This window comes from Molothrus aeneus, chromosome 24 (assembly GCF_037042795.1).
Source record: "Molothrus aeneus isolate 106 chromosome 24, BPBGC_Maene_1.0, whole genome shotgun sequence".
NCBI lineage: Eukaryota > Metazoa > Chordata > Aves > Passeriformes > Icteridae > Molothrus > Molothrus aeneus.
Window position 1 is genome coordinate 6,810,718 of NC_089669.1, and position 16,684 is coordinate 6,827,401.

The 16,684-nt window shown below is 43.9% G+C and overlaps 1 protein-coding gene across 3 annotated transcripts in view; it reads right to left on the reverse strand.

Annotated features, from left to right (window-relative positions):
- Positions 1-16,684, reverse strand: part of CEPT1 (choline/ethanolamine phosphotransferase 1) — a 33,898-nt gene that overhangs the window by 16,371 nt on the left and 843 nt on the right. Inside the window, exons 2-5 of one of the 3 annotated variants that reach the window (XM_066565405.1) lie at positions 15,581-15,981; positions 12,157-12,304; positions 10,951-11,092; positions 3,298-3,382 (exon numbers count right to left, since the gene is read on the reverse strand). In XM_066565405.1, the coding sequence (XP_066421502.1) occupies positions 3,298-3,382; positions 10,951-11,092; positions 12,157-12,304; positions 15,581-15,919 (714 nt within the window). In that variant the 5' untranslated portion in view covers positions 15,920-15,981. Of the gene's footprint in view, positions 1-3,297; positions 3,383-10,950; positions 11,093-12,156; positions 12,305-15,580; positions 15,982-16,684 lie in introns of those variants that run through there. The other 2 variants (XM_066565404.1, XM_066565403.1) reach the window with 2 other exon arrangements.

The window sequence follows — 16,684 nt, forward strand, 5'->3', positions numbered from 1 at the left end:
CCTGTGGCGACACTGCCATCCATGGATTCTCCTGCACACACTGCAGTGTTTTCCTCTATTGATCCTCCTTTCCCTGTTGTGACAAATTGAAATGCAGATTATTTGCCTGTCTTCAAAGCTGTACAGTCTTCCCACATAAGAGAAGATCCAGAGAACCCCCAGCATGGTTTGAGTTAGAAGGAACCTCAAAGCTCATCCCATTCTACCCCCTGCCATGGGCAGGGACGCCTTCCACCATCCCAGCCTGGCCTCAGACACTTTCAGGGATGGAGCAGCCACAGCTGCTCTGGGCACCCTGGGCCAGGGTCTCACCACCCTCACAGGGAGGAATTCCTTCCCTCTATCCCATTTATCCTTGCTCTCTGGCAGTTTGAAGCCATTCTGCCTTGTCCTGGCACTCCATCCTTGTCCAAAGTGCCTTTCCAGCTCTTCAGGCACAAGAAAAGGCTCAAAGGTCTCCCTGGATTCTTCCCTTTTACAGGTTGAACATCCCTAGCTCCCTCATCCTTTCCTCTTAGGAGGTTTCCATCCCTCTAATCACTTCTGTAACCAAATATTGTTAGGAACATTATTATTTTAACATGTTGTTTTTTATAAAATGATGAGCAGTCTCCAGATTGAACCATCCTCAAGACCTTTATTTGCAATTCCTCTATATTGTTGTGCTAAACTGTATTAAAACAGCCCAATTCTGGTCTTTGAAAAATCACCAAGGCAAAATGTTCCAAACCAAAGTCACATTCCATCAGTACAAGAACTGCTGGGTGACACTGCAGAGCGGCAGGGAGAGGGAGGCAGGGCTGAAACACTGGCACTTCAAGTGTGAATGTGGGGAATAATGGACTAAACCTATTTTGATTCCCAAAATATGTTTATTTTCCAGCTTTTTAGGCCTTCAGGTTATTCTAATTAATTTCCCATTGGTTACAGGGATAAGTAAACTTCATTAACAATTTAAGATATTTTCCCCTCCTTGGTGAACATAAAACTTTCCTGTCCAGCCAAGTACAAGGTTTAGCTGTGCTGCAAGAATTTGAAGCTACTCACTTCATACTGTCCCAGCTCCTGTATAATTTTCAAGACAAGGTTATATTCTTATATTTTTTCAGTACAAATGTTTGTCACATGAAACAGCCAGAGTATGAATACACATTTTCTGTAGCTTACCCATCTGAGATGTGCAATACTGACCTAAAAATCTGTTCTGCCTGACATCTGAGTGTGTAAATAAGTCAGTGAAGCTTGGTGTGTCTGAGTAAACCACTTGGAAGCAGCAGCATCTTTAGTTATGAGTTAAGACTAAAACTAAAGATGCCAGAAGGCATCTGAAATTACTCATGAAAGAATTTAAATAGATTTAAAAGTCTATCCTGTAACTCAGTGCCTAAAACTGGGTTAAAATAAGTGTGTGAGGAGACCTGTCAAAGGCAACACCTGGGGTTCTGTCTCAGGAGCCAGTGACAGGAGCCTGAGGGACAGGAAAAGGGGGAAGTGCTTTCCCAGTTCCAGAGGGCAGGGACAGATGAGACATTGGGAAGAAGTTCCTCCTTGAGCAGGTGGTGAGGCCCTGGCCCAGGCTGCCCAGAGAAGCTGGGGCTGCCCCATGCCTGGAAGTGTCCAAGGCCAGGTTGGACAGGGCTTGGAGCAGCCTGGGCTAGTGGAAGGTGTCCCTGCCCATGGCAGGGTGGGATGGGATGAGCTTTAAGGACCCTCTAAACCAAACCAGTCTGGGATCCTGTGAAAATGCCCTGCCTGGCCCATCCCCTCACAGCCTACTCCCCAGCTGGCTGTAAAACCAGTATCACCAGCATCTCCTGGAATGGCAAAGGCCTCCTTTGCAGGGGGCTGCAGATGGACATCTTCAGCAGCTCCAGGTCCTCTCTCTTCCACCCCATGGTAAATTGTCCTACTCCAGTTCAAACAATTTCCTTTCATCACCCAATCAGAGTTATTTCCACCCCACAGCCATCACACCAGGGAATGATTTCAGACACTCAGATTCTCTGAGTGTTTCAGAACGATGTGATTTTATATTTTTTTCTGCCCTAAGCGACTCCTTGGTCAGTTGATATTACAGGCTAAAATCTTGATTTAACCTCTCCCTTCCTTTGCATTACTACTTGCTAAATTACCACTTCCTGACACTATTTCCAGCCCTTCAAAGATTATGAACAAAGTATTTTAAAAATTAAGTTACTGCTGTCACCTGACTCCCTGCAGAGCCACCCAGCTCTCAAGATCAGCTGAAGACACATCAAGATTTACCAGATTGCTGATGGTGCTGCATCTAAAGCAGAGCCAGTAATTCACCTTCCTAAATAACCTCCTGGAAGCAGAGATTTTGCTGAGTTACTACATGAAAAAAAACCAAAAGAACTATTAGAAAATAATTAGCATCCACACAGGTTGAACAAAAGCTGTGCAAACCAACCATCAAAAAAATAACCTCACTTTCGTTTAACATCTGATGCAGTTCTAAGAAAGAGATCAAAAACCAATTCTTATATCCTCAAATATTTAAGGAAAAGTCCAGACTAAAAATGCATCAACAATAATCATAATCTATGATATATTTCAAGGAATCCACTTTTAATGATAACATTTTATTGGGAGGGGACCTCACCCACATACAACGTATAAGCAAAAAAAAAAAAAAACAGCAAAGGAGAAAAAGAGGTGAAAAAAGAGGTGAAATAAGGAAGAGAAAGTCTTTAATGCTAGCAAACTAGAGGGGAGAAGGACTTATTTAGCACACGCATAAGGAAAAGCATTTTAAAAATAAAGACAAGCTGGAAAGGAAGTTACTTCTTCATGAAGCTACAAGCACAGGGATCAAGCTGCACAGCTTAAACCAGACATTTTTACCCAAACTTTTTAAGTTATTACACAAGACACAGTTCCCTGAAAGAGCCAAGAAATTCTCCTTTTTTTGGTGGAAAGGTATTGAAATGGCAGCAACAAAATAAGTTTTAAAAAGTAGTTCCAACAACATTCTACACCCACACTTAAGAGCTGCTTCCACAGCCCTGCTTGGCTTTTAGGTGAAGCCAAAACCATGATAAAAAGAAAAGTTTAAATCAAACTTTTGTTGAACAGGCAGGTTTTGCTTTGGTTTTAAATAAAATGAGATGCTTTCAAAAAAATTTGTTTCCAGTTAAATCAAATTTTTCCTACTCATTCAAATATTTTTCCTCCTTGTGTGAAAGATGAACACGCTGTAGAAGCTGCTTTGACAGAGCAGTGCATGACAAAGGTGCTGCCCTGCGCAGTGCAGGCGCTGCCCAGCGAGGGCTTTACCGTGGAATTCCAGAACGAGGGCCCCAGCGTGCCCGTGAGGAGCTGGATGGCCACTGTGCAGAGCATGGACTCTGTCACATCAAATCTACATGTGAGGGAGAGAAACAGTTCAGAGCACTGTCCTGAGCACTCCTCTGAAGGGGAAGGAGCCATTAAACAGCTTCAGTCAGGCTGAAGGACAAAATCCAGGATCAGGATGATTCAAAGGGCAATTCAGGGTAGGGATTAACAATCACAAAACCCAGGAGTATTAATGAATTAACAAAACCATTCTAACCCACATAGTATTTTACACATTTAAATCTTCATTCAGAACTTCTGCAGTTTACAGTTCTACTGCATCACTCCAACACATGAGAAAAAACAATCATTCTGTGTGTGCATGAGGGAATAAATGATATTCTTTGATCTGAGTCATGGTGAATAAAACCCATAACCAAGCACAATCCACAACTCTCATCTCCTGACCTCATGCTTGTGTCTGCAAACAACACTGAATATATGAATTCTTTAGCTGAAGATGCTCCTGCATGTTTCAGTGGAGCAGAAATGCAGATCGTATTTCAGTTTGACACCTCTGAGGAAAAGGAAGAAGCTTCACCTCCCTCCTCATGCAGCTTCTTGTCATATAATGCTCCAAGAAGTGAGCTCTGGACCCCTGCTCAGGGGTAATCACACTCGATTCTGTATCTATTTATTTCTCACCCCTGACAGAAAGGGATGAAAAAATATGCTGGAGCCAACAGAGCCACAGAAACCACCCTTTCTCCTAATACAGTGCCATAAATCTGTATTTTACCATAACAAAAAGATTTTTAAATGGGATCAAATTTAAAAAATCAAACCATCTAGTTTAAAAAGAAAATAACTCAGCAGCAGCAGCAGGGTCAGCCAGAACACAGCTCCTGTTTATGGCTGTGCTTATCAGAGTGTGCTGGAACAGACACCCACCATGCCAAGAGATTTCAAATGGGCAGCACAGAAAGGTCATTGTGGCCCCACCGCAGGGCTCAGGTGCAGTGATGATATGCAGACACCAGGACTGAGGAGAGAGGCCACTGAAGTTCAGCCTGATAAGCATTTTCAGTTTAATTATCACAGTACATAACACAGTAAATAGCTAGGAGAGGTAATAGTTGGTATTTTAGGGAATACAGGAAGGGAAAGCCCCATGCCCAAACCCCACAGCTACTTTGGTGCTTCACAACAGCTGCAGTTTCTATTCCTTTTTTCCTATGTTATTTTAGGTGATATTTGTAATTCAGACATGGATCCATCTTTAAAACATCATGTGGCAAGTTTAAGAAGGGGCATTGACCTTGGCATGTGCTTCACTCCACGGAGATACTGGCACTGACAATCCCTGGGCCTGCTCTGCTGGGACCCCTGTCAGGCTCCTGAGTCTGGAGCCAATTAACACACAGGGGATTAGTGCTGCATCCAGAATATTCCCTTGTCAGTGCTAATTTATTGAGTGTATTCCATGGGCAATTCTTAAAATGCTCTGTTTGACTAAACAAATCATTAGACAATTCAAGAGCCACCACTGGCTCAGGGCTCAGAGACAGCTGCAGTCAGTCCCTTCTGTGCTAACAGGGAACCCAAACTGAATTCAAATGGAGAAATGCCCTGAGAAAATGAGCCAATGACAACAGGAAACAGACACTTACACTGGAGATGGCCCTGAAATCAAGTCAATCTCTAGCAACACAGCTGATCTAATACAGCTTGTTAAGGCTGTGTAAAACTACGGTGGAGGTTTATGAATCATCCTCCTCTTCTTCTCCCAACACACAAAACTCCATGAAAAAGTCCCAAATCACAGCAGACAAGAAAAACACTCCTGCCTCAACAGAAAACAGAAGTTATGGGGCTGGAAAACTTACAGGGATCCAACTACCAGTTAATGCTCTGGTCTGGAAAATGATGATTCCTCCATCTGTCTTGTCCATATCTACTGAGTGTGCAAGTGGGATTACTAAGGCTGAGCAATGAACTGGGAATCTGAACAGGAGACAAAGGACTGTTTTCTTAGGGGAACCACAGCAGCAAGAAAAGAATGTTCAACATCAGAACACAAGAGAAAGAAAGGCTGAGAGTCACATGCCAGAAGTGCAAACACTTCGTTATAAAGTTATTAGAGTTTTATCCTAACTCATTGCAATCCAGCAGTTTCACTTGGATGCCATGAAATACAACAGCATGAATAAAGCAAACTGTACAGAAAAAATGAGAACATGAATTAGAATTATTTCCAGCACCAGGAAATTCATGTTAAGGGAAAAATAATATTAAAAATTAAGGGAAAATAATTTAAAATAAGCCCCCTTCCTTGTTATTATACACATCCAGTATGTAATTTTTTCCTTCTGCTGCTCACAGAGGTACACAGGAGTTGCATGGGTAGGCAATAGCCATATGCTTGTTATGTTGCAGTTCATTATTTCACAGACTAGTGAGAACTCCAACGATTTATCAGAACAATCAGGAGCAGCATGTCCACACATGACCAATGGGATTGTGGCTGAAAATGCTGTTGAAGGACTTGTGGGAGGAAGAGGAGGAGGATGTGGAAACCACCCCCCAACTTTTCTGTGAGCCCTCACCAGCTGCACAAGTTTCTGTGACGCTGCCAGTGCGACTGAGGGAGCAGGAGGTGCAGGTTACCAACACCAAACTTCACACCCACCACAAAGACACTTCAACACATCCTGCTTGCAAGTACAGAGAACCCAACATCCCCTGACATCAACAGAGGCTCTACTTAGCCTCAGACTCTCCTCTGTAAATAACCTGGGTATAAAAGTTCTCCAAGAAGTGTTGGAAAGTTTTAAGCTATACAATCATAGGAATGATTGCCTTATCTCAGAGTGGAGATGCTGAGGCTGTTCCCAGGAGCAAGAACTCAATGTACTAAAGTCTGACTTGGAAGGCTTCCATCCCTGTATGTCAGTGTTTGGTGTGTGTTGTCTATGCAAGATAGAACATCAACTCCTCCTCTGCTGAGGCTGAAGAGGAAGTTGGCTTAGCTTTCTGAAACCCCCCATTTCCTCACCTCTCCTTTGGACCTTAGTGGCAGCAGTGGTGATAGGACTCAGGTGAACCAACCCATTATCCCACAGGCTCTTGGGCCTGGACGGCTGCTCCAGAGTCACTGAATCAGAATGTTTCCCCAAATTCTCCAACTCTCATCAAGAAAGGCTGTTTTGTTCAGCAGCCTGAATTATTTTGCTTTCTCTGGGGATTATTATTCAAACAGCAGTGTAACCATGTTTAACTTTTCAGTTATATGAAAGGTGGTAAAAACTGATTCTTCCTCTCATATTTATGATATTCCTTTGTGAAGCCTCCTTGGAAACTAATTTCCATCTCATTGCGTCTATATTTACCCACATATATACACAGCTATAATTCCTACCATCACAACTTATGGTATTTTCATTAAAAAAGGTTGTAATAAACCAGAAAATGCAGTAACTTGTAGAAGAAATGCTGGAGACCATGGTACAGCCCTCATGTCTCTGGATGGACCCTTGAGTGTTCAGTGCCCACTGGGTTTTTTCAATATGATTCAGCACCTCCAGCACTTCCATCATGAACAAATGCACCAGGACTTTATCTGAGCAGTTTGTGTCTCATGTCTCTCAAGAGTATATCCAGGTTGGACAAGGGGGAATGGCTTCCCACTGCCAAAGGGCAGGGTTGGATGGCATATTGAGAAGAAATTCTTCCCTGTGAGGGTGGTGAGGCCCTGGCACAGGTTGCCCAGAGAAGCTGCGGCTGCCCCATGCCTGGAAGTGTCCAAGGCCAGGTTGGACAGGGCTTAGAGCAACCTGGGCTAGTGGAAGGTGTCCCAGCCCATGGCAGGGGGTGGAAATGGATGAGCTTTAATGTCCCTTCCCATTCAAACCAATTCCATGGTTCTGTGATTCTGAGCTGTGCTTCAGAATCCAGCTCTGACAGGGACAGATAGCCCCTGCATGTGGGACAGCCCCTGCAGTCAGGCTGTGCTCTGACCTTGAGCAGCTGGAACATCCTGAGCCTGCACACACTTGCTTCTCCTCCTGCACTTCCTGCAGGGACCAGGACCACTACTGAATCCAAGTGAGAAAACCCTGGATTAGGGAAGAACCAGGTGATCACACCTGGGCTCCAGATAACATCGGAAAAATCCTTTCAGGATTTGTACTCCGTAATGATCTGTTTTCTGCAGCATGTTCCTGAAGCACCTCTCATCTGCTTCCACAAGGACACACGGAAGTCCATTGCAGCTTGGCAGTTTGATTTTTGGGATATGCAGGAAAAAATTCTCTGTTTCCAAAGCAGAGGAGCCCCAGTGATGGCACAGCTGCCCCAATACATGACTCAGCTCATCCTCTGCTGCAGCACAGCAAATCCACAACCAGACAAACCAGTTCCTGGGCTGGAAACCAGGTCAGGAGAACAAAGTCATTATTTGGGCTGCTTCAATACTAAGTCTCTCTGCCATTCAAAATCCCCTTTCTCTTTTTCAAATGTGCTGAGTATTCCTGTTTTTCCATAAGATCATTCCCAGATCAGGTGTTTTACTTAAAACTTCTGCATTTAACTCTATCCCTGCTGCTCCCTGCTGCCTTTGCACTGCTGATATTATTACAGTGACTTTCCTGGAGCCTGCCCTACTTGCCTTGAGACACTTCCTGCTTCCTGCTGGGGAATTTTTAAGCAATACTGACCTCTAGCTATTTGAGCTGTTCAATCAACACCAATTGCTTTTTGAAGAGTGGTGGTTGCCAGGATCATAATTAATGGAATTATGTGATCAATTGAAGATGGAGACAGATCATAGAACTTTATTGACTCAACTGATTATTCTAAATCCTGGAGTAGCACAGGGACATCCCCCACAGCTGTCAGGCAGAAGACAAAGAACCTACACAGCTGATGGATTCAGTAATTGGGCCCAACTGAACAAAGTTTTCCTTCTCCACCTGCAGAATCTGTAGGAACCTCACAGAATGGATCCCATTTCCTCCTCCCTTAGGGGAACTGATCTTGCCCTGCAATCTGACAGGCTCTGCTCAGCTTCAGGGACTTGCCAAGGTTGGCACAGTGACACCAAAGAGAATCATGGAATTGTTAAGGTTGGAAAAGCCCTCCAGGATCATCAAGCCCAGCCTGACTGATCCCCACCTTGTCACCAGCCCTGAGCACCACATCCAGTTGTTCCTTGGGCAGGGATGGGGACTGCAGACCTCCCTGGGCAGCCCCTTCCAATGCCTGACCACCCCTCCCTAGGAAGAAATTCCTCCTGATGTCCAACCTGACCCTTCCCTGGTGCAGCTTGAGGCCATTTCCTCTCGTCCTGTCCTTTGATCCCAGGGAGCAGAGCCTGACCCTGTCCAGGCTGCCCCCTCCTGTCAGGAGTTGTGCAGAACCAGAAGGTCCCCCCTGAGCCTCCTTTTCTCCAGGCTCAGCCCCTTTCCCAGCTCCCTCAGCTGCTCCTGGAGCTGCAGTCCCTTCCCCATACACAAACCACACACTGTTCCACGAGCACACACTTTGTCTGACACACTAATTTCCCTGTTTTTTTTTTTAAGATGGACTTTTCCAGCAAGACAGGCTGATTCTATAACCCAACAGTTTAGGCCTTTGTGGAAGGAGGGAAATACAATCTCTCCCTTTAGCACCCTCTGCTCTTCTCCAAGACATTTCATTATCGAGCTCTCTCTGCACTGAAATACAATTTCTTGGACATACCACAAATAGAGTAAGTGATAACCAGCTGTCTACTCTTTCCTGCTGCTTCGGAATTCAGGCAAGTCAAAAACACTGTCACATTCCCTAAAACATCACTACCACACCCTCTCTCTGAGAGTCACAACATGAGATACAGACAGGAAAAAGCTCCTGTGCACAAGGATCTTTTTGGCTCCTTTCAACAGCTGTCTCTGAGCCCACTTATTCAGGATTAAGGATACCTAAGTGTGTGTACTGCAGTGAATCTGAAAGAGTTGATAAAATACCATTTTTCAGTTTTAGATTAGTGAAATGAAAGCTTCATAAAAAAGTGTCAGTGAGAATCTGTTAACTGGATAAATAGTCTCATGGTTTAGGCATTAAAATGAACATCAGCTTATGACAGTCTATTAACCTTGTTACAGAGGGCAAAAGAAGGAACAAATATGTTTACTACACAGTGCTGTGTTATCTAAATTAATGATACACACATTTAGGTGCTTATTGCCTTATATGAATTAACTACATATTAATGGTCACCATATTCTTATATTATTATAAGGCCAGGCAGAAAAATGAAATTTGCTGAAAAATGCCTCCAAAATACAGACTCCTCACAAAGTAATGTCCCAGTCAACACCAGCATTGACCCAAACACTTCTCTGCAGCACAGCAGCAGTTTGGGGAGGCTGATACTTCCATCTGTAAAGTCAAGCAGATGTCAAGGTCAGGCTTTTGTGTTCTTTGATCAATATCCAGAAATCTTTGATTATCAGGGCCCTGTAAAGTTTGAAGGAAGCTAAAAGCATTCAGACTTCTGGTACAGCACGCAAGTGAGACTCCTAAAACAGGAAAGTATTTGAGCCACATGTCTTATTTTAAAGATTTAAGTACCAGAATGGGATCATTTCAGTCAATATGCTTTAGTGTAGCCAGAGTTGGAACAGAAGCCTAGATATTCTTCTTTTCTTCCTCTAATACATATTTAAAACTGATCCAACATCTTAAATTTTTGAGCAGAAACACTTAAGTTTCTCAAGAGCATCCGCATTATTGAAACAGTATCCTGCCAATAAAAGCTGTCATATACAAGAGATTCACATTTATACTGTTTTAGCCTATAGACTAGCAATTATAGACCATAAATAACAGTCTAGTAGACATCTGTATGTAGTTGTTCTAGAATTGTTTCAAAATCCCACAAACTAAGGGCAAACTTCAGTTTCCAGATGCAAAAAAAAAAATTTCTCCAGTACATTTATTTGAAATGTGTTTGTTTACTCTGTGAACATGAACACAGAATAAATTCTCAACACAGAATACATCTATTTCCTTATTAAGGTTAGAGAATCCCACAGCTCACCAAGCCCTTGTGTTGCACCTCCCACCCAGCCTCATCCAGCAGGAAACAGGATTTCTGCTCCTGACCTTCTTGGTATTGCAATTTTGGTTCCATTTATTGACAGAACCATGATCTGCACTAACTAAAAGGGATTCTGAACTCTAAATTGGAGGCACAAGGGCAATTACTACAGCATATTTTAAGGGTTATGGTTAATATTAACGAATAACTGCACATCACAATCAAGCAGTATCAAGACAGAGTTTAATGAATGCTAAAGCCAGACTGCCGCCATCTGACCAAAGCATTCCAGTCTTAGGATAAAACAGCAGGTACTTTCCATTACTTATTTAGCTTTACATCACAACAAAAGCTCTAATTAACTAACAGGCCAAAATTATATTTCTACCACTCCAAACACAAGCTAAGGGACGTTCACTATTAATTACAGATCCAACACCTGCCAAAAGCTCTAAGGGTGTCACTGTGGATAAAAACAATTTGCTACTGCTCTGAGAAGTTGCACTATGGCCACACAAGGTGCAATTCAGGAGAACAGGGTGCCTTTCCCTTTCTCTCAGCCAGGTACTTACATGCCAAAGCGCAGCGTCCCCGAGACGTACGTCTGCCAGTGCGCGCAGTAAAACATGAACGTCCCAGCAAAACAACAAAAGAACATCCAGTCAGGGTTGGTGCCCAGCTGCACAGCAATACAAGTTCCCAAAACCACAAAGACTGCAGGAGAAAATCAGTCACAGAGTGAAAAGGGTGGATGTGTGTAAGCATCCTCACCAGAAGCAAAGCTAACAACAGGGCCCAGAGGAGGGACAGTGGGAAGGTTATCCTGGCATGGCTATTTCACAGGCATAAGAGATTAACGCTTCTGCTTAAAAATATACAGGCTGCACAACACAGATTTCAATCCATATCAGCTATTAGAAGTCATCAATATTAAGGGTTTCTAAGTCTCCTACATTTTTATTCCCTGTGATGCCTAATGTCATTAAGGGACTTGAGTAATTTCTGCAGCTGCAGCCTGCAACAAGTTTTGGGGTTTTCTCCTGCGTTTGCCAGACATTTTTCCCTGTCTTCTGAATTTCTCTGATGGCATTAAGAAAATCAAAGGTCTGGATACATTCAGGATGAGTAACATATCTAAGCTTTCCCCTCCACCCTTTCCATATACAACTCTGATAAAGAATTCATAAAATTTAAAGCCCAAGACCTTTAGAATTTAAGGAACCCAAAACATCCAATCAAGAGTTGGACTCCATCTTGTGGGATCCTTCCAACTCAAGATATTCTATGATTTTACAAGTTTTTTGCAATGGGGTTAAACTTCAGACTGGCTCAATGAACTCCACCTACCCAGGAAATTACCTAGATGATTCAAATCCTAAACTCTGACTTGTAGAGTCCCACTGCTTAGGCTTAGACCTGTCTTGGTATCACTCTGTATCAAGTCAATATGAAATAATATAGCCAGAGTGTTATGACAATTTCTTACAGAAAATACCTTAGAACCAAGACTCTGCTAAAGCATCATATAGAAGTGCTGGCTCAGGTTGAATTAGTCACATGCTTAGTTTTGTTTTCAATGTAATACAAGAGAAGACATTCAGCTGATCCAGAGCACTGTTCTATGGAAAGAAAGGTGACTTTCTTGGTTGAAATTGATACATTCAACACTATCAGTTGTCCTTTCTTCAGTAAAGAAGCTTTTTTTATTGTATTGCAGATTTGATCCCTGAAACAGAGCAATTTAATCCTCCTACTTCAATTAAAAATGACAACAATACCTGTGGACAATGAATCACAGCCATGATCAAAAAGCTCTCCTAACGGAGTGCTGCTGTTTGTCCTTCTTGCTTGTTTTCCATCTATAGCATCCAGGGACTGGTAGATGAAAAGGCCACAAGCACAAGCAATGTATGCCCAGGGAGGTGCCTAAGAGAGAAAGGCAATCACAATAAGGTTTAAAATAGATAAAATTCTCTTTAAGAAAGAGAAAGCCTGCAGCTGTCCCACAGCCTGACAAAACAGTTTTCCCTTTGCACATATGTCCTCCTCACCCAGGGACCTTTCAGCATCTGGTCCTTGCAAGGACAGACAGAATGGTTGTTACATGTGGAATGTAAATAAACCAGTGACAGATTAATAGCTACAGCCCCTGCTCTGAAGTAGGAAGTTGCACTGTACAGCTGGAAAAATTGTAATACTACATTTGCAAAGCGGTGCGTAACAAAGTTCTCGTTAAATATATGCAAGTTGTCATTGTGATTTCAGAAACTTGGGAACTTTCAGCCCCCAACTTTGTCACAAACACTTCAACAGTGTTCATCTTCACCAGTCCAGCACCATTTGAGAGCTGTGTCACTACCCGTGCCCAGACTTTGAGTCCAAGTACATTTCTGGAGCTCTGCAGCACAGCCCCTCCACCACCAAGCGTCCCCTCCAGTACGAGGCACCAGCAGCTTTGCCAAATCTACATTTAAGAACTTTAATGGTCACACCCATGAAAACGATTTCTACTCTGACAGAAACACAAACAATGCCAAAGCCCTGCTGGAGCAAAGATTACAATCCAGGCTTTTTTATGCTTTCTGAAGCATAAACCATTAAGAACACAAAAGCCAGGGAGTTGCCATTACTCCATCTCCATTTACACATCCATAAATCAGATATTATTGGCTATTTTGTAATCTTCACATTTGACACACTCCACAGAAGTGAGCATTTACAAGCACCTTTATTTTACAGACCACACCAAGAAAAACCAAATACAGCTTAATCAAGCTGACCTGCCTCTCATAAAGCCCTGAAGTCCAGCTGGTTTTGGCCAACACAGCCATGACTAATTTGTAGCACATCAACTTAAATGTATTTCCTTCTAGGAGCAATTTGCATTGCTCCTGCCATTTACCAAAACAGTTCGTTCTGCCCCAAAAGCTGCTGCTGTGATGTGCTTTCAGTACTGTCTGTACAGACAGCACAAGGTGAGAAAGGGGAAATGTGTCACCCAAGAGCAGAGCACCACATTTAGCCAAGGTTCTGATGCCACACAACTCCCTCTCATTTTTATCCCTCACATACAGATTTTATCTGCCACATTTAAGTTAAATAGCATCACCCTGAAGGTTTCTCTATAAACTTAAAAATAAGTCTGCTGGCTCTCCTTTCTTAAAAGCTCCTTTCATGAGCAGTGTAGGTGTTTCCAGTTAGACCTATTTATATCCAAGTAAGATTTCACAGCTCTTTCCTTATCCAGGTAATTTTTCCTTTTTTTTTTTTTTTAACTCAGGTACCATTCCATCAGTCAGCACTTTTCTAGCTGGGTCCTCCCAGCTAAGCAGGAAGTATTTGCATCTCCTTTACTCTCTGGTTGCACGAGGCCCTGAGTGACAGCCAACTGCCCTGGCTGCACCTTTCAGCAACAGGAAGGGAGGAGTCACTCTTGAAAAAAAAGCAGAACTAAGGCTGAGCTACAAGGAGGAGAAAATTTACATCAGAAATCAATAGTGGTTTGGGGGGAGGAGGAGAAATTCTGCTCCTGGAGTTTCAGAGCCCCATTTTCTTCCCCACACAGCTCCTTGACACTTAAAAAGCACCTCCCTGGTCATGCTGTGCCATGTGGCAAATCAAATCAGGCCAAAGCTGCCTCAGCACTAAGTTATTTTTCAGTTCAAGTGAGGAAAAAAAAAATCTCATTCACCTCACACAAAGTACTTCTCAAACTGTTAAACACCAAACAGTGCTTTCATACAGCAGCCTTCAGCTAACACTGAATTTCTGATGCTTTGAGTGCAGCTTCCTGGGCACTTCAGAAGTTTAGTTACCAACCAAGATACAACTCTTCTCCAAATTCTAAGTTCTGCTCTCGTTTAGTGACCCAAACCAGCTCTGGGTTCCTGAGAGCTGAAGTCTCTCTATCAGACCAGATTTCAGAGTCTGAGCCCCCACGTAACCCTGCTCAGAAGTAAACACAAGTTAAACCAACACACACCACAATGCCACAGCCTGGAAAAGGAAGGAGCTGCTCCAAGTATTCCCTGCTCAAACTGAATAGTCACTGTTTATTTTACACCTGCCAAATTCCACAGATTATTGTGAAACAATCTATTTCAACAGATTTCTAGGAGAGGCAAACATCCCTTTCCCATGTCATACGTGGAGCAGGGATGCAGTGCTGATTACTACATGAGATTATGGAGACTGGTGGGGAACAAACTGTGCCCTGCTGGATTCCCAACCTCAGCTGGGAGACTTGGTTAGGAAGGAGTTCAGATGTTTTAAAAGCTGGAACTCTTGAGACATTCCCAGCCATGTGGTATGTAACACATTTCTACACCAAATAACTCCCTTTCTCAGTGCACACACATAAAAGCAGCTTTTAAGATTCAACATTCAAGTGAAAACTCTTCCAGTGCACAAAAATGATTATTCAAGTGCCTTATGAGGTAAGTGGTGATAGAGGGAAGTTGAAATGCCTCAAAAAGACTTTTGTATCCCTGAAATCAGGTGAAAACAGTTCTGCTCAGGGCAAGTGAGGCGCTTTTAGAGCATTCAGAACAAAGAATAAAACTACTGACTTTTATCTGGCCTTCTCACAGCACAGCCACAGCTCAGGAACACATCTCCACCACGCTGTGCCAAAGTCCTGACTGAGCTGCCAGGACACAGAACCTGTGGGGCCCAGGAAGGCGTCCCTGTGGCTCACTAAGCTGGGTTTGGTCACACCAGCTTTGATATCTTAAGTGGCACTACTCTAGAGCTCAGTGCCTTGGCTCTGGTGCAGCCCCAGCATGTCCAACCCACCCAGCTCATGTGGCAACTCTGATCCCTGAGCTGAGGGGGAGTTGCCCTGCTCTGGTCACAGAAAGTAAACAGGTACCAACTCCTCCTGCCACGCAGGCCAGGCAGCTGCAGAGCCACTGCTCCAACTCCTGGCAGGGCTGAGCTTTGTGCAGCAGGCCCCTCATGGCTGCTTCGGTGTCAGATCCTGCTCCATATGGGTGCGTTGGCCCCAGGAACTGCTGGCTCACTCCAGCATCCACACATGCTCTCTCTGCATGCCAGCATCACAGAGAGGCACAAACATTTACAGAGAACAGGTGACAAGGACTGTGGGCTGAACAGCAAGAACCAGCTCTCCCCAAAGCGACAACCCATCCAAAACCAGTGACAGCAACCAAAACGAAAGAGTGCCAGGAGTCCATAACTCACCTGTTCTGTAGCTGTTGGGCAGTAACATACTAATAGCAGAGTTGTAAATATATTTATTAACAGTCCGATGATGGTGATCAGGTTGGGGGCAATCCAGGCTGGAACTCTTCCAACTAACCATTCCCAGTAGCCCTGCATGAGGGGCTCAAGCAGGGAGCGTCCGGCACTCTGGTACTTGTGCTCCTCTAACCGTTTGAGCTGGTGCTTGGACAGGGGCGGCGTGGGCAGCTGCACCAGCTTGCTGAGCACGCAGGCAGCGCTGGGGCCGTGGCCGCAGCCCGCGGGGCCCTCCAGATGCAACTCCCCACATCGCCTCTTGAGGCTCCGGTGCCCACTCATGGGTTGGGTGGCCGAGGAATTGTCTTGGGCAGGCAGCAGCTGGGCTGGAGAACCATAAGATCCTGCAACACAGAGGGGCAAGACACGCCTGAGCACACAAATGAGATTTTAGGACATCAAAAGTTCCCAGTTGCTGCCCTAAAGAGCATTTCAATTGCCATCAGCAAAGCAAGATGATTTCATAGGACTACTCCTTTGAAAGTTATTTGGAGAATTGCTGACAGAACGACAAGAAACAAGTGCTCCAAATGCAGCAGTAAAACTCTGCAGCCACCAGCTGTAATTCCAGCAGCAGAAGAAACTCCCAACCCCAGCAGTGAGTTGTGTTACAGACTGGGGGCACAGCCAGACCCCTCACACCTCTCCCAGGAGAGCAGGTGACACCATTCAGGTTATCAACTGACAGCACCAAAAACTACACTAAGACTGAAAAGTCTTAAGTTAAATTGGTTTGGAGCAGCTTTGTCTCCACAGTGATGCTGGACAACCACTTAAAAACAGTTATGCACATTTTTTTTCAGATTTCTGTTCCTTATTTCAGTTTTGCTATAGCTTTTTTCTTCTCTAAATTTAACCCAGCTCATTGTCTGTTCAACTTTCAAGAGATGCAAGAAATTATGCAGGAGCTGGAGAGCTTTAGCTGGCCAGAGACAGCATGAAGCAGCTGTGAAAAGAAAATACAGGGTCAGGAGCAACTTTTTCAGCACAAACAAGAACCCTCACAATGTTCCATCTCCCTTGGAAGCAGATGACCAGGGACATGTA